General features: G+C 36.3%; 1 protein-coding gene across 10 annotated transcripts in view; it reads left to right on the top strand.

Annotated features, from left to right (window-relative positions):
- Positions 1-17,454, top strand: part of EPB41L5 (erythrocyte membrane protein band 4.1 like 5) — a 144,688-nt gene that overhangs the window by 7,169 nt on the left and 120,065 nt on the right. For 9 of the 10 annotated variants that reach the window (XM_032353885.1, XM_032353889.1, XM_032353883.1 and 6 more), the window contains exons 2-3: positions 1,122-1,309; positions 16,684-16,788. In XM_032353885.1, coding sequence (XP_032209776.1) covers positions 1,130-1,309; positions 16,684-16,788 — 285 coding nt within the window. In that variant the 5' untranslated portion in view covers positions 1,122-1,129. Of the gene's footprint in view, positions 1-1,121; positions 1,310-16,683; positions 16,789-17,454 lie in introns of those variants that run through there. The other variant, XM_032353892.1, reaches the window with a different exon arrangement.

Here is a 17,454-nt window from a genome sequence, read left to right on the forward strand (position 1 = left end):
TGAATATTTAAACATTAGCTAAGTCATGTTGTATACTGTGATTACCCTCCCTTTTCTGCTCAACTTCTTGTTTTCTCTGGAGTTAATCATTGTCTTTAACTTATTTTTCTCATTCTCTTATTTGCATAAATTAAACATTAGGTTAGCAAGATGGTTTTTATGGTATTACTATTTGTGTTTGCTGTATTTTTAAAAGTACTAACCAGGGGCGCCAGGATGGCCCAGTTGGTTAAGTGTCTGCCTTCAGCTCAGGTTATGATTTTGAGGTCCTGGAATCAAGTGCCACATTGGGCTCCTGCTTAGTGGAAGCCTGCTTCCCTCTCTTCCTCTGCCTGCTGTTCCTCTTGCTTATGTGCTCTCCCTCTGTCAAATAAATAAATAAAATCTTTAAAAAATTTAAAAAAATTACGAAACCTGTTTTATTTTCATTAAACTTATCATTCTTAATAAAGATAAGAAAAGTGGCCTTAAAATAATTTAACATTATAAAAAATTGACTATTAAATAGTAATTTAAAATCTTTAAATAATAGACTATTTAACAAAAATGTATTTGAATTATATTTGTGTATTAGCTGAACTAGGTGATTATTTATTTGTTTTTTAAGATTTTATTTTTAAGTAATCTCCACAACCTACAACCTACAACCCTGAGATCAAGAGTCGAGTGTTTCATGCACTGAGTGAGGCAGGTGCCCGTTTTTATGCTTTTATTGTGATTGCTCAGAAAAGAAATGGAACTTTTTAGAATTGTTAATGGTCATCAAAGGCTACGTTAGTGTGTGGATTGTCTCCTAATGTTTGTAGAGTTATATGGCAATTGTACATAAAATTCATTGACTCAGAAGACCTGATAAACTTCATAAATATTTGTTGTCTCCTATCAGCTCCTTATAAAATAGACCAGTAAATTAAGAAATGCTGTAAGTCTTAACTCTATTTTATATAAAAGTTTTCAAGAACTTTGAGGTAAGTAGCTAGTTTTAATTATGTTTTTCAAATTTACTTGTTGCTTTTAACAGTATGTTCGTAGTGGTCACAAGATTTTACTAAATAACACCATTTGTCTGACTGTACATTGTGGGTAGTCAGCTAATACCTTTTTCTCTCTGGTTTTATTAGTGACAAAAATGCTGAGCTTCTTCCGTAGAACACTTGGGCGTCGGTCAATGCGTAAACATGCCGAAAAGGAACGACTCCGAGAAGCTCAACGAGCTGCCACACACATTCCTGCAGCTGGAGACTCTAAGTCCGTCATCACATGTCGGGTGTCTCTTCTGGATGGTACTGATGTTAGTGTGGACTTGCCGGTATGTGTAGGTTCTGCTGACCATTTGTAAATTCTATATGAGACCACTTTCTTCATTTGAACTTTCTCTTGGTAACTTCCTGGGGAAATTAGGTAATCTGGGTTAGTGTGGATCAGGCAGTGTAACATTGAGGTACATGGATCAGGTAACCTTAGATACCCAGCATGATAATATTTTTCTGGGATTGTGGAAGTTACTGAAATATTTAATGATAGGGCATTTATTGGCATAGATCATTTGTGAATTCTTTATGTGTGTTCTTTACGATGGCAATACGTAGGGTACTCTAGTGGATTTCTCACCATTCTTGTTGAGTAGTTATTAAAACAATGAGAGTATTTGGGAATAATGATACATGCATACTATAAGACTTTTAATTCTCTATATTTTTCTCTAATTTCCCAAACACTTCTCACTTTTCCTCAAACAAATGCTTCTTCAGCAGCTTGTTGTGCTTGCCTAAATTTTAAGGAAATGGAGTAAAAGAAATTTCATACTTCTCAGCTCTGTTTATGTCTTTGCTCCCAAAGTAGTTTGCAGAGGAGGTTTTTTATACAGTCATCTTCATTTCAAGACAGGATGTTGTGATTTTATTAAAATTTTAGATGGTTTCTTTTTACAGTTATGAATGTATAAATTATAGCTCAAGATGTGAAACAGTCTGATGTATTTGAAAGGGGTTAACTTATGCATTTTTGAGGGGCAAGAGAGGTAACTGTATGGTTAGGAGGGCAGTTGAGTTTCTTTCTGAGGTATTTACTAACACAAATGTCTGTGTTCTGTGTCAAAAGATTTATTAATGGGGCACCTAGGTGGCTAAGTCAGTTAAGCCTCTGACTCTTGGTTTCCGCTCAGGTTTCCGCTGGGTTGTGGAATCGAGCTCCACATCAGGCTCCTCACTTAGTGCAGGGGTCTGGTTGAGATTCTTTGTCCCTCCCTCTTCCTTCCTCTCTGCTACTTCCCTTGTGTACTTTTTCTTTCTCTCTCAAATAAAGAAATCACATCTTAAAAAAAGATTTATGTAACTAAGCTATAAAATGTATGATTTGTTGTGTCACTGGATGTTCAGTCTTCCCTCCGTGCACATCCGTTTTAGTATAATATACCCAAAATACAATAAAAAATGTCTTTGTGCAAGGTGATAGCCTAAATGTTGCTACAGTATACAGTTGAATAAACTCCGAAAGACCTTTAACTTAACCTTTAACTGTGACCTTTAACTCACAGAGTGAGATTAAGGAATTAGTTTATTTAAATGAATATTCTGATTAATAGGATAATTTAGAATGTACTAGGTATATACCTTACACATTTAAAAAATAATGGAATGTAAAAATAAACAGTGGAATGTGATAAAATTATAAGATTTCTTGAAGTGTTTGATGTCATCATCATGGTTATGTTTTATTATCCTTGTACATTAGACTGGACATCTTTAGGGTTTTTGAATCTGGAGGACTGGAAGGAATTTACATTTTCTTCCTATAAGGGCTTTTTGAGGGTTTGTCAAGCATTCCAATATGTGATACCTCTTCGAGGAGTTTTCATATTCATTTTTTTCTTGATAAGTATCTTAAGGGTTTTGTGTAATATTATGTTAAAATACGTTAGATATGTGATAAAAAGTTCAAGAGTGCTGTGTGAGAGACTGGAAAGAAGTTTCTTATTACCTAATGTTTGAAGTATGAAGTCTTCTGGGTTGTAGATGGAGAGGCTAGGAAATACTAGGAAAGTAGACTTGGTAAAGGATCTTTTTAAAGAGGCAGTGTTTTGTGGAGAAGAAACAGCATGAGGTTCTAAAGCAGTGGAGCAAATTACTAGTGACTGCTATAGAGTGGTTTCCTATGCCTGATATGCTCAGTAGGGTGGATGGCCAGAAATGTTAGCTTACCTCTCATGTAGACCGTTGTAGTGAAAAAAGCCGAGAGTTTTCAATTTGACTTTTTGTGGGAGTAGAACAATTGCCTTTTCAGCTCTGCAGGTGAAATCCTAGAGTTAAGATCTAATTCTAGATGCTTGCGTGAGTTTAAAATGGGCATTGGCCTGCCAGCTAAACTGTTTTACGGAAAGAAAAAAAATAGACCAGAGGAATATTAATTTCTAAAAAGAAAGTTTCCCCCCCCCCTTTTTTTGATTTAGCTATTCAGCCAGTCTAGTATGATTCCAAAAGAGGATTTAAAATTGATTTTGACAATAGGATGAAGCACATACTCCTTTTCCACTAGGATTAAGGTCACTAGTGATAATAACAAGCCATAGTGGAACTAAGATGATTGCCCAGGCAATATGTAAGTGATTATCAGTGATTAAATAGATAATTTAGATATATGGACTTCAAATTAAAATATACCAATAGTATTGGTCGTTTTCCTCCTCCTGCTGTCTTCATCTCAAAACTGGGAGAGGAATTTAAGTACCTTCTCCCTGGGCTCCCCCATGCCCTTTTTTAAAGAACTAATTACAGTGAGAATGCCTAATGCCTTTCAGTGAATGATAAAAGCATCAGGTAGAAATTTCTAACTTTGAAATGGAAATGGAAATGCCACAGAAACTTTGATTTATGAACTTAATATTGTTTAGTAAATAGTCTGTCTTTTATCATTCTGCATCTCCCAGGTTTTAAATTAATAAAAATTAATCAATTGATAATAATTTTTTAAAAGATTTTATTTATTTATTTGATTTATGAACTTAGTATTGTTTAGTAAATAGTCTTTTATCATTCTGCATCTTCCAAGTTTTAAATTAATAAAAAATGATTAATCAGTTGATAATTTTTTTTTAAAGATTTTATTTATTTGACAGACAGAGATCACAAGTAGGCAGAGAGGCAGGCAGAGAAAGAGAGGAGGAAGCAGGCTCCCTGCGGAGCAGAGAGCCCTATGTGGGGCTCGATCAGGACCCTGGGATAATGACCCAAGCCAAAGGCAGAGCCTTTAACCCACTGAGCCACCCAGGCGCCCCAGTTGATAATACTTTAATATATCTACTTTGCTGATACAGGCGCTGAAGGCTTTGATTATATAGCCCTTGTGTAGTTAAACCTTTTTAGATAAATAACATTTATAGGTATCCTGTGTTTATGAAAACTTAATATTGTTAAGATGCAGTACACCCCAAATTGATCTATAGATTCAACATAATCCCCTCCAGAATACCAGTTGATTTATTTGTAGAAATTGACAAGCTTATTTTAAAATTCATGTGGGATTGCAAGGGACTTATTATAGCCAAAATAATACTGAAAAAGAACAAAGTAGTAGGATTCACACTTAGCTTTAAGACTCAGTATAAAGCAATGGTAATTAAGATGGTGTGCTGCTGGCACAAGAATAGACACATAGGGGTGCCTGGCTGGCTCAGTGGAGCATGTGACTCTTGATCTCAGGGTTGTGAGTTCAAGCTGCACACTGGGTGTAGAAATTACTTAAAAATAAAATCTTGGGGCACCTGGGTGGCTCAGTGGGTTAAAGCCTCTGCTTTCCGCTCAGGTCATGGTCTCAGGGTCCTGGGATCGAGCCCCACATTGGGCTCTCTGCTTGGCAGGGAGTCTGCTTCCTCCTCTCTCTCTGCCTGCCTCTCTGCATGTTTGTGATCTCTTGTCGGTCAAATAAATAAATAAAATCTTAAAAAAAAAAAAAAGAATAGACACATAAATTATTGCAACAGAATAGAGAATCCAGATGTAAAGCCATACATCTGTGGTCAGTTGTTTCTTTGGGGGAGATGTTTCTTAAGATGTTTTTTAATGAATAATTTTTTTGAATTGAAGAAAGTTGCTATAAAATAAAATTAACCATTTTATTATTTTTTTTAAAGGTTTTATTTGTTAGAGAGCAAGCTAGAGAGCACGGGATGGGGGGCGGGGGGAGAGAGAGAGAGAAGGAGACTCCCTGCTGATTAGGGAGCCCAACATGGGGCTCCATTCCAGGGAGGGGCTCAATCTCAGGACCCTGGGATCATGACCTGATAGAAGACAGATGCTTCACTGACTGAATAACCCAGGCACCACATAAAATTAACTATTTTAAAGTTTAGGGAGCCTGTCTGGCTCAGTTGGAAGTGTGTGTGACTGTTGATCTTGGGTTCATGAGTTCAAGCCTCATGTTGGGTGTACAGATGACCTCAATAAATAAAACTTTTCAAAGAGTGCATAATTTATTGGTGTTTAGTACAGTCACCATGTTGTACAACCATCACCTCTGTTTAGTTCTAAGATATTTTTGTTATCCCAAATGGAAACTCTATAACTCCCATTAGCCCCTGATAACTGCTAGTTGGTTTTCTTTCTCTAAGGATTTGCCTGCTTTGGATGTTTTATATAAATGGAATATTATCCAATCTGTGACCTTTCTTTAACTTAGCCTAATATTTTTGAGGTTCAGGTTTATCAGTACTTCATTCTTTTTTATGTTGACTAATACTCCATTGTATGATAAATCATATTTTGTTTATCCATTCATCAGTTGATGGACATTTGGGTTCTCTCCATCTTTTAGCAACTGTGAATAGTAATGCTGTGAATATTCATGTTCAAGTGTTTGTTGTAGTACCTGTTTTTAATTCTTTGGAATATGATACCTGAGGATGGAATTGCTGGGTCATATGATAGTTCCAGGTTTAATTTTTTCTGGAACTGTTTTCCATACTAACTGTATCATTTTACATTCCCATCAGCAATGTAGAACAGTTCCAGGTTCTCTACATCCCTCAACACTTGTCATTTTCCATTTTTTAAATTATAGTTGTCCTAGTAGGTGTGAAGTGGTACCTCATTTGTGGTTTTGATTTGTAGTTTCCTAATGATTACTGAGGAGCACCTTTTTACATATGTATTTGTTATTTGTACATTTTCTTTGGAAAATGTCTATAGTGTTCTTATCTGGTTTTTAAAGTTTTTTAAAAATTAAAAAATTTAATTGACATACAGTATTAAAAGATATTTATTTATTTAATAAAGATTATTTATTTGACAGAGATCACAAGTAGGCAGAGAAGTAGGCAGAGAGGGGGGAAGGGAAGCAGGCTCCCCGCTGAACAGAGAGCCCGATGCGGGGCTCGATCCCAGGACCCTGGGATCATGACCTGAGCCGAAGGCAGAGGGTTTAACCCACTGAGCCATCCAGGTGCCATACAGTATTATATTATGTATAACACAGTGTGGACAATTACATACACATTATGAAATGCTCACCATGATAAGTAGTTACTATCTGTCACCGTACAGAGTTGTTATTCTTTATGTATGTTTATTATATATTTTTATATATATTTATTCTATTGTTGACTATATTCCCAGTGCTGTATTTTCATCACCATGACTTATTTATTTTATAGCTGGAAGTTTGTACCTCTTAATCCCCTTCATCTGTTTGGCCTATCCCCCTTCCTACCTTTCTGGCAATCATCAGTTTATTCTCTATATTCATGAATCTGGTTTTTTGTGTGTTTTGTTCATTTGTGTTTTAGATTCTGCATATAGGAAAATCACATGGTATTTGTCTGTCTGACTAATTTTCCTTAGTTTAATACCTCCTAGGTCCATCCGTGTTGTTGCAAATGGCAGGATTTCATTCCTTTTTTCTGGCTGAGTAATATTCCATCACACACACACACACACACACACACACACACACACACACACACTCTCTCATATATGTGTGTGTGTGTGTATATATATATATACACACACACACACACACCACATATTTATTGATTCATCTATCGGTGGACGTTTAAGTTGCATCCATATTTTGGCTGTTGTAAATAATGCTGCAGTATACATAGGGGTCATTTCTCTTTTTGAATTAGTGTTTCTGTTTTCTTTGTGTAAATACTTAGCAGTGGAATTACTGGATCATATGGTATTTCTGTTTTTAATTTTTTGAGGAAACTTTTTGTTGTTTCCCATTATGACTGCACCAGTTTACATTCCTGCCAGCAGTGCATGAGAGTTCCCTTTTCTCTGCATCCTCCACAGTACTTATTTCTTGTCCTTTAGATACTAGCCATTCTGGTTCGTGTGAGGTGATACCTCACTGTGGTTTTGATTTGCATTTCCCTGATGATGAGTGATGTTGAGCGTCTTTTGATGTGTCTTTTGGCCATGTGTATGTCCTTGGAAAAGTGTCTATTTTAGGTCCTCTCCCCGTTTTTTAATTGAATTATTTGTGGGGTTTTTTGTTTTTTGTTTTTGTTTTTGTTTTTTTGTTTTGGTATTTAGTTCTGTGAGTTCTTTATATATTTTGGATATTAGCCTCTTACCGGAATATCATTTGTAAATGTCTTTTACTATTCAGTAGGTTGCCTTTTCATTTTGTTGATGGTTTTCCTTGTTTGTGCAGAACCTTGTCAGTTTGGTGTAGTTTTATTAGTTTATTTTTGTTTTGTTTCCCTTGCCTGAGGAGACTTAAACCAGAAAAATATTGCTAGGGCCAGGGCCCAAGAGATTACTGCCTACATTTTCTTTTGGGAGTTTTATGGTTTTAGGTCTTAGAGTTAAATCCTTAATCCATGTTGAGTTAGTTGTTGTATATAGTGTAAGATACTGGTCCACTTTCACTCTTTTGCATGTAGCTATCCAGTTTTCCCAATGCCATTTATTGAGGAGACTGTCTTTTCCGTGGTATGCATTTTTGCTTCCTTTATTGTAGATTAATTGGCCATATAAGAGTGAATTTATTTCTGGGCTCTCTGTCCTGTTCCATTGATTTATGTGTCTGTTTTTGTGCCAGTACCAATACTGTTTTTATTAACATTAACTTTGTAGTATAGTTTGAAACCTGGGATTGTGAGATCTCCGGCTTTGTTCTTCCTTAAGATTGCTTTGGTTATGATCAGTTGATTTATGACAGGGGTGCCACAGCCATTCAGTGAGGGAAAGAATAGTCTTTTCAACAAGTAGTGCTAGGAGAACTAGATAGCTGTATGCAAAAGAATGAAGTGAAATGGGAACTTTAGGTTATGCCATATACAAAAATTAACTCAAAATGGATCAAAGACCTAAACATAAGAGCTAAGACCATAAAACTCATGGAACAAAAAATAGGGATAAATCTTCATGGCCTTGGATTTGGCACCAGTTTTTTAGATATGACACCAAAAACGTGAATAACGAAATAAGAAAAAGTAAGTTGGACTTTTATCAGAATTAAAAACTTCCTTGTCACAAAGGCCATTATCAAGGAAGTGAAAAGATCCTCCCATAGAAAGGGAAAGAATACTTGCAGGTTACATATTTGATAAGCACTTGTGTCTAGAATATACAAAGAACCGTTACAACCCGGGGTGCCTGGGTGGCCCAGTGGGTTAAGCCTCTGCCTTCAGCTCAGGTAATGGTCCTGGGATTGATCCCCACATTGGGCTCTCTGCTCAGCAGGGAGCCTGCTTCCCTCTGTCTCTCTGTCTGCCTCTCTGCTTGTGATCTCTCTCTCTCTTAAAATCTTTTTTTTTCTTTTAAAGATTTTATTTATTTATTTATTTATTAGGGAGATTATTTATTTATTTATTAGAGAGAGAGCACGAGTGGAGAAAGGTCAGCGGGAGAAGCAGACTCCCCGCCAAGCAGGGAGCCCAATGTGGACTCGATCCCAGGACTCCAGGATCATGACCTGAGCCGAAGGCAGTTGCTTAACCAACTAAGCCACCCAGGCGTCCCTCTCTCTCTTAAAATCTTAAAAAAAAAAAAAAAAAGTTAAAACCCAATAATAAAAACACAAATAACTCAATTTAAAAATGGGCAAAGGATCTGAATAGACACTTTTGCATATAAGATATGCAGATAGCTGATAAATACATGAAAAGATGCTTGACATCCTTAGTTACCAGAGAAATGCAAATCAAAACCACAATGAGATACTACATATCAATTAGGAAGGTCAAAATAAAAATGTCAGATAATATTAAGTGTTGGTGAGAATGTGGAGAAATCTGAACCTTCTTACATTTTTGGGCAGGAATATCAAGTTGTGTGGCTGCTTGGGAATATAGCCTGGCAGTTCCTCAAGTGATTAAACATAGTTATCATATGTTCCAGCAATTGTACTTTTAGGTATATATCTAAGATAATTGAAAACACACATTTAGACAAAAACTTATACACAGATAGTCATAACAGTGTTATTTTTACTATCTTAAAGATTAAAAAAAAACCCAACTGTTTGTCAGAAGATGTATGTATAAACAAGATGTGCTATATCCATATAATGGGATATTATTTGGCCATGAAGGAAATGAAGTACTGATAACATGCTGCATGGGTGAACTTTGACAACATTTTGTTAGGTGAAAGCAGCTGGTGATAGGACTTCATTCATACGAAAATCCAGAATAAAGAAATCTGTAGGAAAAAAAAAGATTAGTGGTTTAGTGGTTGCTAAGGGCAGATGGGTAGGGACTTGAGGGAGTAGTAGGAATGGTGGTTGGGGCAATAACTAAAAGATAACAAGGTTTCTTTTTGAGGTATGAAGATGTTCCAAAATTGTGATGGTTGTACATATCTGTGAATATACCTTTGGATTTTGTACGTTTAAATGGTGAATGGTATAGTATGTGAATTATATCTCAAAGCTGTTTAAAACAATGTGTGGATTTTTACATACTTGTTTTTATTCTATTGGTTTCTTAGTACTCAAGAGACATGATTTAGAGTTGATTTTGTTGATTCTTTATAGGAAAAAAATCCCGGAGACTGTACAGTAACACAGGCACAAGACAATGGGCCTATAGACATTAGTGGAGACTGCACCAGAAGGAATGCTTAGTATGTGGATATGGTGGAGGGAGACTTCTAATAAACATTAGAACTGAGTAAAATACAGTTCAGCTCTAGTTGGGAGGGGGTGATATTGTTTGTGGAAGATGATGACAGCATAGGTAGCGGTCATTGAGAGAGGAGTAATAGAATGAAGTGGAAAAAGGAACTTCAGTGGAATGGTGTGTTCAGAAGCCAGATTTAGAGGGTTTAAAGGAATTACTGGGGACAGTCCTTTATTTTTTAGATTTCCTGTAGTCCCTTGTACCTAGGGACTTAATAAATATTGTTAATTATATTGTTTAATAACAAATGTTGTTTAGGGGCTCCTGGGTTGCTCAGTGGGTTAAAGCCTCTGCCTTTGGCTCAGGTCATGATCCCAGGGTCCTAGGATCGAGCCCCGAATCAGGCTCTCTGCTCAGCAGGGAGCCTGCTTCCCTTCCTCTCCCTCTGCCTGCCTTTCTGCCTACTTGTGATCTCTGTCTGTCAAATAAATAAGTAAAATCTTAAAAAAATAATAAATATTGTTTAGTTTTTGGGGAGGGACATGAAGGGAAGTTGGGGGATTGCCATGAGATTTGGTAGTAAAAGGAAGGAAGGAAACAACAGCAGCTAGAGAATGGCCGGATAGGGAGATTTGAGTTTGTCAAATGAATAGGAAAAATGTATCTTAGGAATTGGTTTTATATATACAGGTGGATAATATAGGATGAACATTCTAGAAAGGACCACCATCTTATGCTGGGAAAGATGGAAGGCTGATGAAAAGTTAATATCTTGTTGGTCCTAATCTTCAGAAAACAGGATGTGAAGTGAGAACTGGGTTTGAAAGAGGTGGTGACTTGGAATAATTTGTTCGGAGAAAGGAAAAGAAGAATATAAGTAGCAAGTGATGGTCTAGATGCAGCTGAAAACTGAATTTATAATGGGGTAAGCAGGGAAGCAAAATAGGTAAAGGGGAGTAAGAGGTACAAACTTGCTGTTATGAAGGTGATAAAAAGTACAACAGAGAGAATATAGTCAGTAATATTGGAATACTTATGTATGGTGACAGATGGTAACTACACTTACTGTGGTGAGCATTTTGCACTTTATATAATTGTCGAATCACTATGGTGTACACTTGAAACTAGTATTATATGTTAGCTACACCTCAATAAAAACTTTCTTTTTAATGTGTGAAGGACTTGAATAGATACTTCTACAAAGAAAATATGCAAATGCTCAGGACACCTGCGTGGCTCAGTTGTTTAAGCATCTGCCTTTGGCTCAGGTCATGATCTTGGTGTCTGGGATTGAGCCCCACTCAGGCTCCTTACTCTGTTGGGAGCCTGCTTTCTCCCTCTGCCTGCCACTCCCCCTTCTGTGCGCTTGCACTCGCTCTCTCTCTCTCTGACAAATAAAATCTTTATTTGAAAAGGGGTGGAGGGTGCCTGGGTGGCTCAGGTGGTTAATTTTCTGTCTTCGGCTTAACTCATGAGCTCTGGGATCAAGCCCCACATTGGGGCTTCAAATGAATGAATAAAATCTTCAAAAAAATCTTAAAAAAAAAAAAAAAGAAGCAGATGTTTAATAAGCACATGAAAGTATGCTCAGCATTACTGGCATTAGGGAAATGCAAATCAAAATCACATGAGATACCCTTTCACACTTACCAGGATGGTTGTATCAAACAAAATAAACCAAAACAGCCCCAGAAAATAACAAATGTTGGGGAGGATGTGGAGAAATTGGAAGCTTATGTGTTGCTGGTGGGATTGCAGAATGGTGCAGCTACTATGGAAAACAGTTGGGCAGTTTCTCAAAAGTTAAACATAGAATTATATTCCACTCTTACTTATATACCCAAAGAATTGAAAGCAGGGACTCAAAACAGATACTTGTATATCATTATTCATAAAGGTATTCACAGTAGCCAAAAAGTGGAAGCAACTCAGATGTTCATCAGCAGATGAATGGATAAACTACATTATGCATAATATGGAATATTATGAATTTTAAAAAGGAATGAAGTTTTGGAGCCTGCTACAACATGTATGAACTTTGAAAACATTATGCAAAATGAATAAACCAGTCACAAAAAGACATAGATTGTATGATTCTACTTGTGTAACATATATAGACTAGGCAAATTCATAAGCCACGGAAAGTAGGAAAGAGGTTACTAGGGATTGAAGGGAAAGAGTGTGAGGAATGGTTGTTTTATGGGTACCGAGTTTCTGGTTGGTTTGATGAAAAGTTCTGGAAATCAAAATGGTGATGGTTGTACACGCTGGGAATGTATTTAATGACATTGAGTTGCATATGCTAAAATGGCATATTTTGTATTATGTTTAAAAAAAAAAAGAAGGAGAAATGGAGGCTGATGAATGATAATAAGTGGGGTCAGTGTACCAGAAGTTTCCATGTAGTTGGAGAACCTAGGCATTGAGAGTAACTTTAGAGACAAGGTTGTGATAAGAAGTTGGGGGTATCTAATTGATTTGAGACGTGACATTCCAAGTCAAATCTCTTTATAGTGTGTAACCCTTAGGGAATTGGAGCTTGGGGGACAGCAAGATTTAAATTCTAGACTGTCATTTTTTAGCTGTGCAATTTTGTCATTACTAGAATTTTCTGAACCTTTTGTATGTTAAGTATTTGTTAAATGGACAAATAAACCATAATCATCAGAGTAAATGTGAATATTAAATGAACATACGTTTGGGGCGCCTGGGTGGCTCAGTGGGTTAAGCCGCTGCCTTCGGCTCAGGTCATGATCTCAGGGTCCTGGGATCGAGTCCCGCATCGGGCTCTCTGCTCAGCAGGGAGCCTGCTTCCTCCTCTCTCTCTCTCTCTCTGCCTGCCTCTCTGCCTACTTGTGATCTCTCTCTGTCAAATAAATAAATAAAATATTAAAAAAAAATAAATGAACATATGTTTAAGAAAAAAGAAAGTAGAAGTGCCAGCACTTAGGTAGGAAATTTAAAGTGAGAAAAGTAGAGGGAAAATACTTGAGGAAATAGATTGTTTTCCCAGAATTAAAGGGAGATGAAAGATTGCAGATTTAAAAACCTGACGGAATACCAAATACTAAGTTACAGTTAAGGAAAAAAAAAACACACCTAATCACATTATACTGAAATCTAAGACGGTCAAAGATAGAGAAGCCTAAAGCTTACCAAGAAAATTAATAACATTATTAAGGACCAGAATTCAAATTGTCACCGTACTTTAAACAACAGCATAAGCTGCAAGAAAAAGAGTAATACATTTGGAATATTGAAGAGAGTATTGAAAGAAAATAACTTTGAACCCTGAATTTTATAAGGAGACAGTTGTCATTCAGGTGTAAGAGTATGATTAAAATATTCTCAGACATAGAAGACCTTTAAAGATTATTCATACAAAGTCCTACATGGGAGACATTTCTGTAGGAAGAACTCAAGTGAGCAGAGAAACAAATCTAGCAGATGCTATTAGATCTCTGTGGTGTATACATTAAAGAGTGTAAAGAATGCTCAAAATACTAAAATAAAGATTATTGTCTTAAACAAATTAGCCACAGCCAGAGAAAAGAAATAAGAGAAAGCATGTTCATAAACATGAGGATTGGCTGAGATCATGGGAAGTAAATGAGGGCAAGTAAAATTCTTTTCTTGGTAAAGGGATACATGGATAGCACTTTATCAGAAAGAAAGGTGGTAAAAAGTGCAGGAAAAGCAAAAATATAAGTTGAAATAAAGATCCATTAAAAGGCAGGGATTGATGATTTGGTAAAAAAATTGTGTATGTTTGGTATGTGTATGTGCATATATATATTTTACAAGAAATACCCTAAATCATAATTTAAAATTACATAGGAGGAGGGGCATGGATAGGATGTGTATGAAAATCATTGAAAATTGAGATCCCAATAATGCTTTTGCTTATGTGGGTTGTATCTATTTATAGTTACCTTATTTTTTTTAAAACATGGCAGTTTATTTTATGTGGTTGTTTAAATCCATTGCTTAAAAATGTTCAAAAGGCACTTTAAAAAAATATTTAAAAATACATTTTTTTCCTGACTTACTGGTGTATCACTTAAAATACCACATTTTAAAAATTTTTTAAATTTTATTTTATCAGTATTCCAAGATTCATTGTTTATGCACCACACCCACTGCTCCATGCATACATGCCCTTCATAATACTCACCACCAGGACCCCCTCACCCCTCACCCTTTTCCCCTCCAAAACCCTCAGTGTTTCTCAGAGTCCACAGTCTCTCTCAGTCTCTCCCTCTAATTTCCCCCAACTCACTTCTCTCCACCTAATGTCCTCTGGTCATTACACATTTTTAAACCATTCATAATACTGTTACCTTACATAATTTTTAAATTCTAAAACGCAAGTATACACTGTGTAATATAACACACTGCTTAGCCAGTAAGATTAATTTTTCTCTAATATATACTTTATATGGATTATTAATTGGTAGGGCCCTGAAAAGTTATTTATTTATTTATTTATAAAAAATATTTTATTTATTTATTTGACAGAGATCACAAGTAGGCAGAGAGGCAGGCAGAGAGAGAGGAGGAAGCAAGTTCCCCGCTGAGGAGAGAGCCCAATGCGGGGCTTGATCCCAGGACCAGGAGACCACGACCTGAGCCGAAGGCCTTAGCCCACTGGGCCACCCAGGTGCCCCCTGACAAGTTATTTAAACTGAACTGATATAAACTAAAAACTAGAGAGGTAAAAGGAGTTGAAGCAGCACTATTCACTTCTGAAACTACTTTTAAGAATTGATTTCTCTAGAGAAAACTTGTAAAGTTTTTTACTCTAATCTGTATTAAAACTTCTATTTCAACTCCAATATATAAATGTAAGTCATAATTTTAAATCAGTAGAGATTATATAGCATAAAATAAACCGCAGTTTGTCCCCCAGATTGCTTAAGAATGTTTCTATCAAACCTATAATAGAGAAATGAGGCAGATGAGTTTTTTGGTTTGTTTTTGAGAAAAGAGGGTCAAGGGAATGGAATCCAAATAACTTTAGTTCAACTAATTGTATATCCAGAATTAGTTTAAAACTGTAGATTTCTAAGTAGGACAAGTATCCTGAGAGCCAGCAGGCATTATTCTCAGATTTTTCACTTCAATCTCATAGGGAAATCTAATGTTAATAGGCATAAAATTATTAGTAAATTACTGATAATTAACTTATTAGAAATTAAAACTGAAAAATTTAAAAAAATCTATTGGTTAATTTCAAAACAGTAATAATATACCCCTTGTGTTATAAGTAACATACAAGTATTTTTTTTAAAGATTTTATTTATTTTATTTGAGAGAAAGTAGGCAGGTGTATGCAAGAGCATCAGGTGCGGGGAGGGCAGAGAGAGGGAATAGCTGACTCCCCCCTCAGTGGGGAGCCTGATGAAGGGCTCAGTCCCAGGACTCCTGAGATCATGACCTGAGTCAAAGTTAGACATTTAACCCACTGAGCCATCCAGGTGCCCTAGTAACATACAAGTATTTTTTTTTTTTTTAAGATACAAGTATTTTTGTGAAAAACAGCTATTTTACTAAACAAAGAATTTAGTGAGAAGGGTAGCATTGTCTTACACATTTTTGTGTATCTCTTTAATGTCTGGTCCAAGAGAACATACTTAGGTCCTCTTTTCTGCTTCTGTATTTACTCTCTTGCAATATATTGTTTTAATTGAGTTTCTACATGAGGAGAATCCTAGGGACCTTATGGTTCTTTTGAAAGTATTTGGGAAAACCTTTGGGTCCTGAGACCACACTCTTGAGAACTGCTTTTTCCAAACAAGTTTCTTTGCTTATTGCTCACCCTCCCTCCCCGCTTGGTATCTTCTCCATTGATGTCTGTATTTTTTCATTGTCCCATAATTCCTCCCACCTTCCATTTTTTATCTGCTCTTTTCTACCTTACATTGTTTTCCATTTAAGGCTGATCTCCAAGTTTTCACTGATGATTCTAGTCTCTCTAACTATCTTGTCTCTAAAATCTGTTGGCAAGTATATAGTAAGTTCCATATGATTCATACTTCAGTGTTCTAAGTTTTCTTGTGTTTCTCTTTCCAGTCACATTATAAAGCACCTTTGAATTAGTGACTCTTAAAAATTGGCAAGACAAAATAAGAGTTTCTCCTTACAGTGATTAGTACAAGGTGATGTTTGTTGGTTGCTGGGAAGTAACACTTTCTGCAGAAGTGCATACACATCACAAATTCTCTTTTGGCCTTAAGTAGTTTACTGGAAAATTACAGTATCTTACATGTTACCTGATATATGGCAGTATTTTTGGTATTCCAAGTAAGTTTTTAAGATTAGGTTTTGTAAAGATTCGTTTATTTGAGAGAGAGAGAGAGAGAAAGAAGCCTGTGCACGAGCCAGGGGAGGGGCAAAGAGAGAGAATCTCAAGTAGACTCCCCGTTGAGTGTGGAGTCCAGTGTGGGGCTTGATCTCAGGACCCTGAGATCATGACCTGAGCCGAAATCAAGAGTCAGATGCTCGACTGACTGAGCCACCTAGCGCCCCTAAACCTTGTATAACTAAAACTATCTCCAGTTCAGGCTTGTTGATCTTGTGAGTCATTTGTTGATTAATTTATTTTCTTACCATTTCAGAAAAAAGCCAAAGGACAAGAGCTCTTTGATCAGATAATGTACCATTTGGACCTTATTGAAAGTGACTATTTTGGACTGAGATTTATGGATTCTGCGCAAGTAGCAGTGAGTAGCTGTTTTTTGAAGTTCCTGTGTGGGAGCAAAAATGGAAAATTTCAGATGACATGCTTAGTGCTGCAAGGCTGTATATTCTTACTGCATTCTCTTTTCCTTCTGATTTTCTATTATGGTCTGAAGTTTTGACCATTTCAAAATAACCTGAAGCGTTTGTTAAAAAAATATGAGTCTTGGCCCTTGCCCATATCATTAGAGCATGATCTTTCCAGCCGAGCCTAGGAAATATGTCTTTTTTAATAACCATTGGGTTGCTTGTTGGGCATACTAAAGTTTGAGAACCACTGCATAATGGAAAGGGAGCTAAAATAGGAGATTTGTGGGTTCTTGTGTAAGTGATAAAAGTTACTAATTTGCAAATTAAGGTGAGTAGGTTAGGTTATCTTTAAAATCCCTTCCCGATCTTTGATTCTATAAATGTTCTTTGACCATCTGCTTTTCACAAGAGAGGAATGTGTGTATATGATAGGTAGGAAGTTGGAAGCTTTTCAGAGATCTGTTATACTAGGATTTGACTGGAGAGTGTTTGAGACAAAGTAGTAGATGATAAGATTAGAAGGTGGTTTAGTGGCCTTATCGTCCAAACTGAATACCAAGAGTATTAAATAATAGATGGACAATATTTATTCTCTAATAATTGGGATTAGGGTTTTTTGA

This window comes from Mustela erminea, chromosome 8 (assembly GCF_009829155.1).
Source record: "Mustela erminea isolate mMusErm1 chromosome 8, mMusErm1.Pri, whole genome shotgun sequence".
In the NCBI taxonomy this organism is placed as follows: domain Eukaryota; kingdom Metazoa; phylum Chordata; class Mammalia; order Carnivora; family Mustelidae; genus Mustela; species Mustela erminea.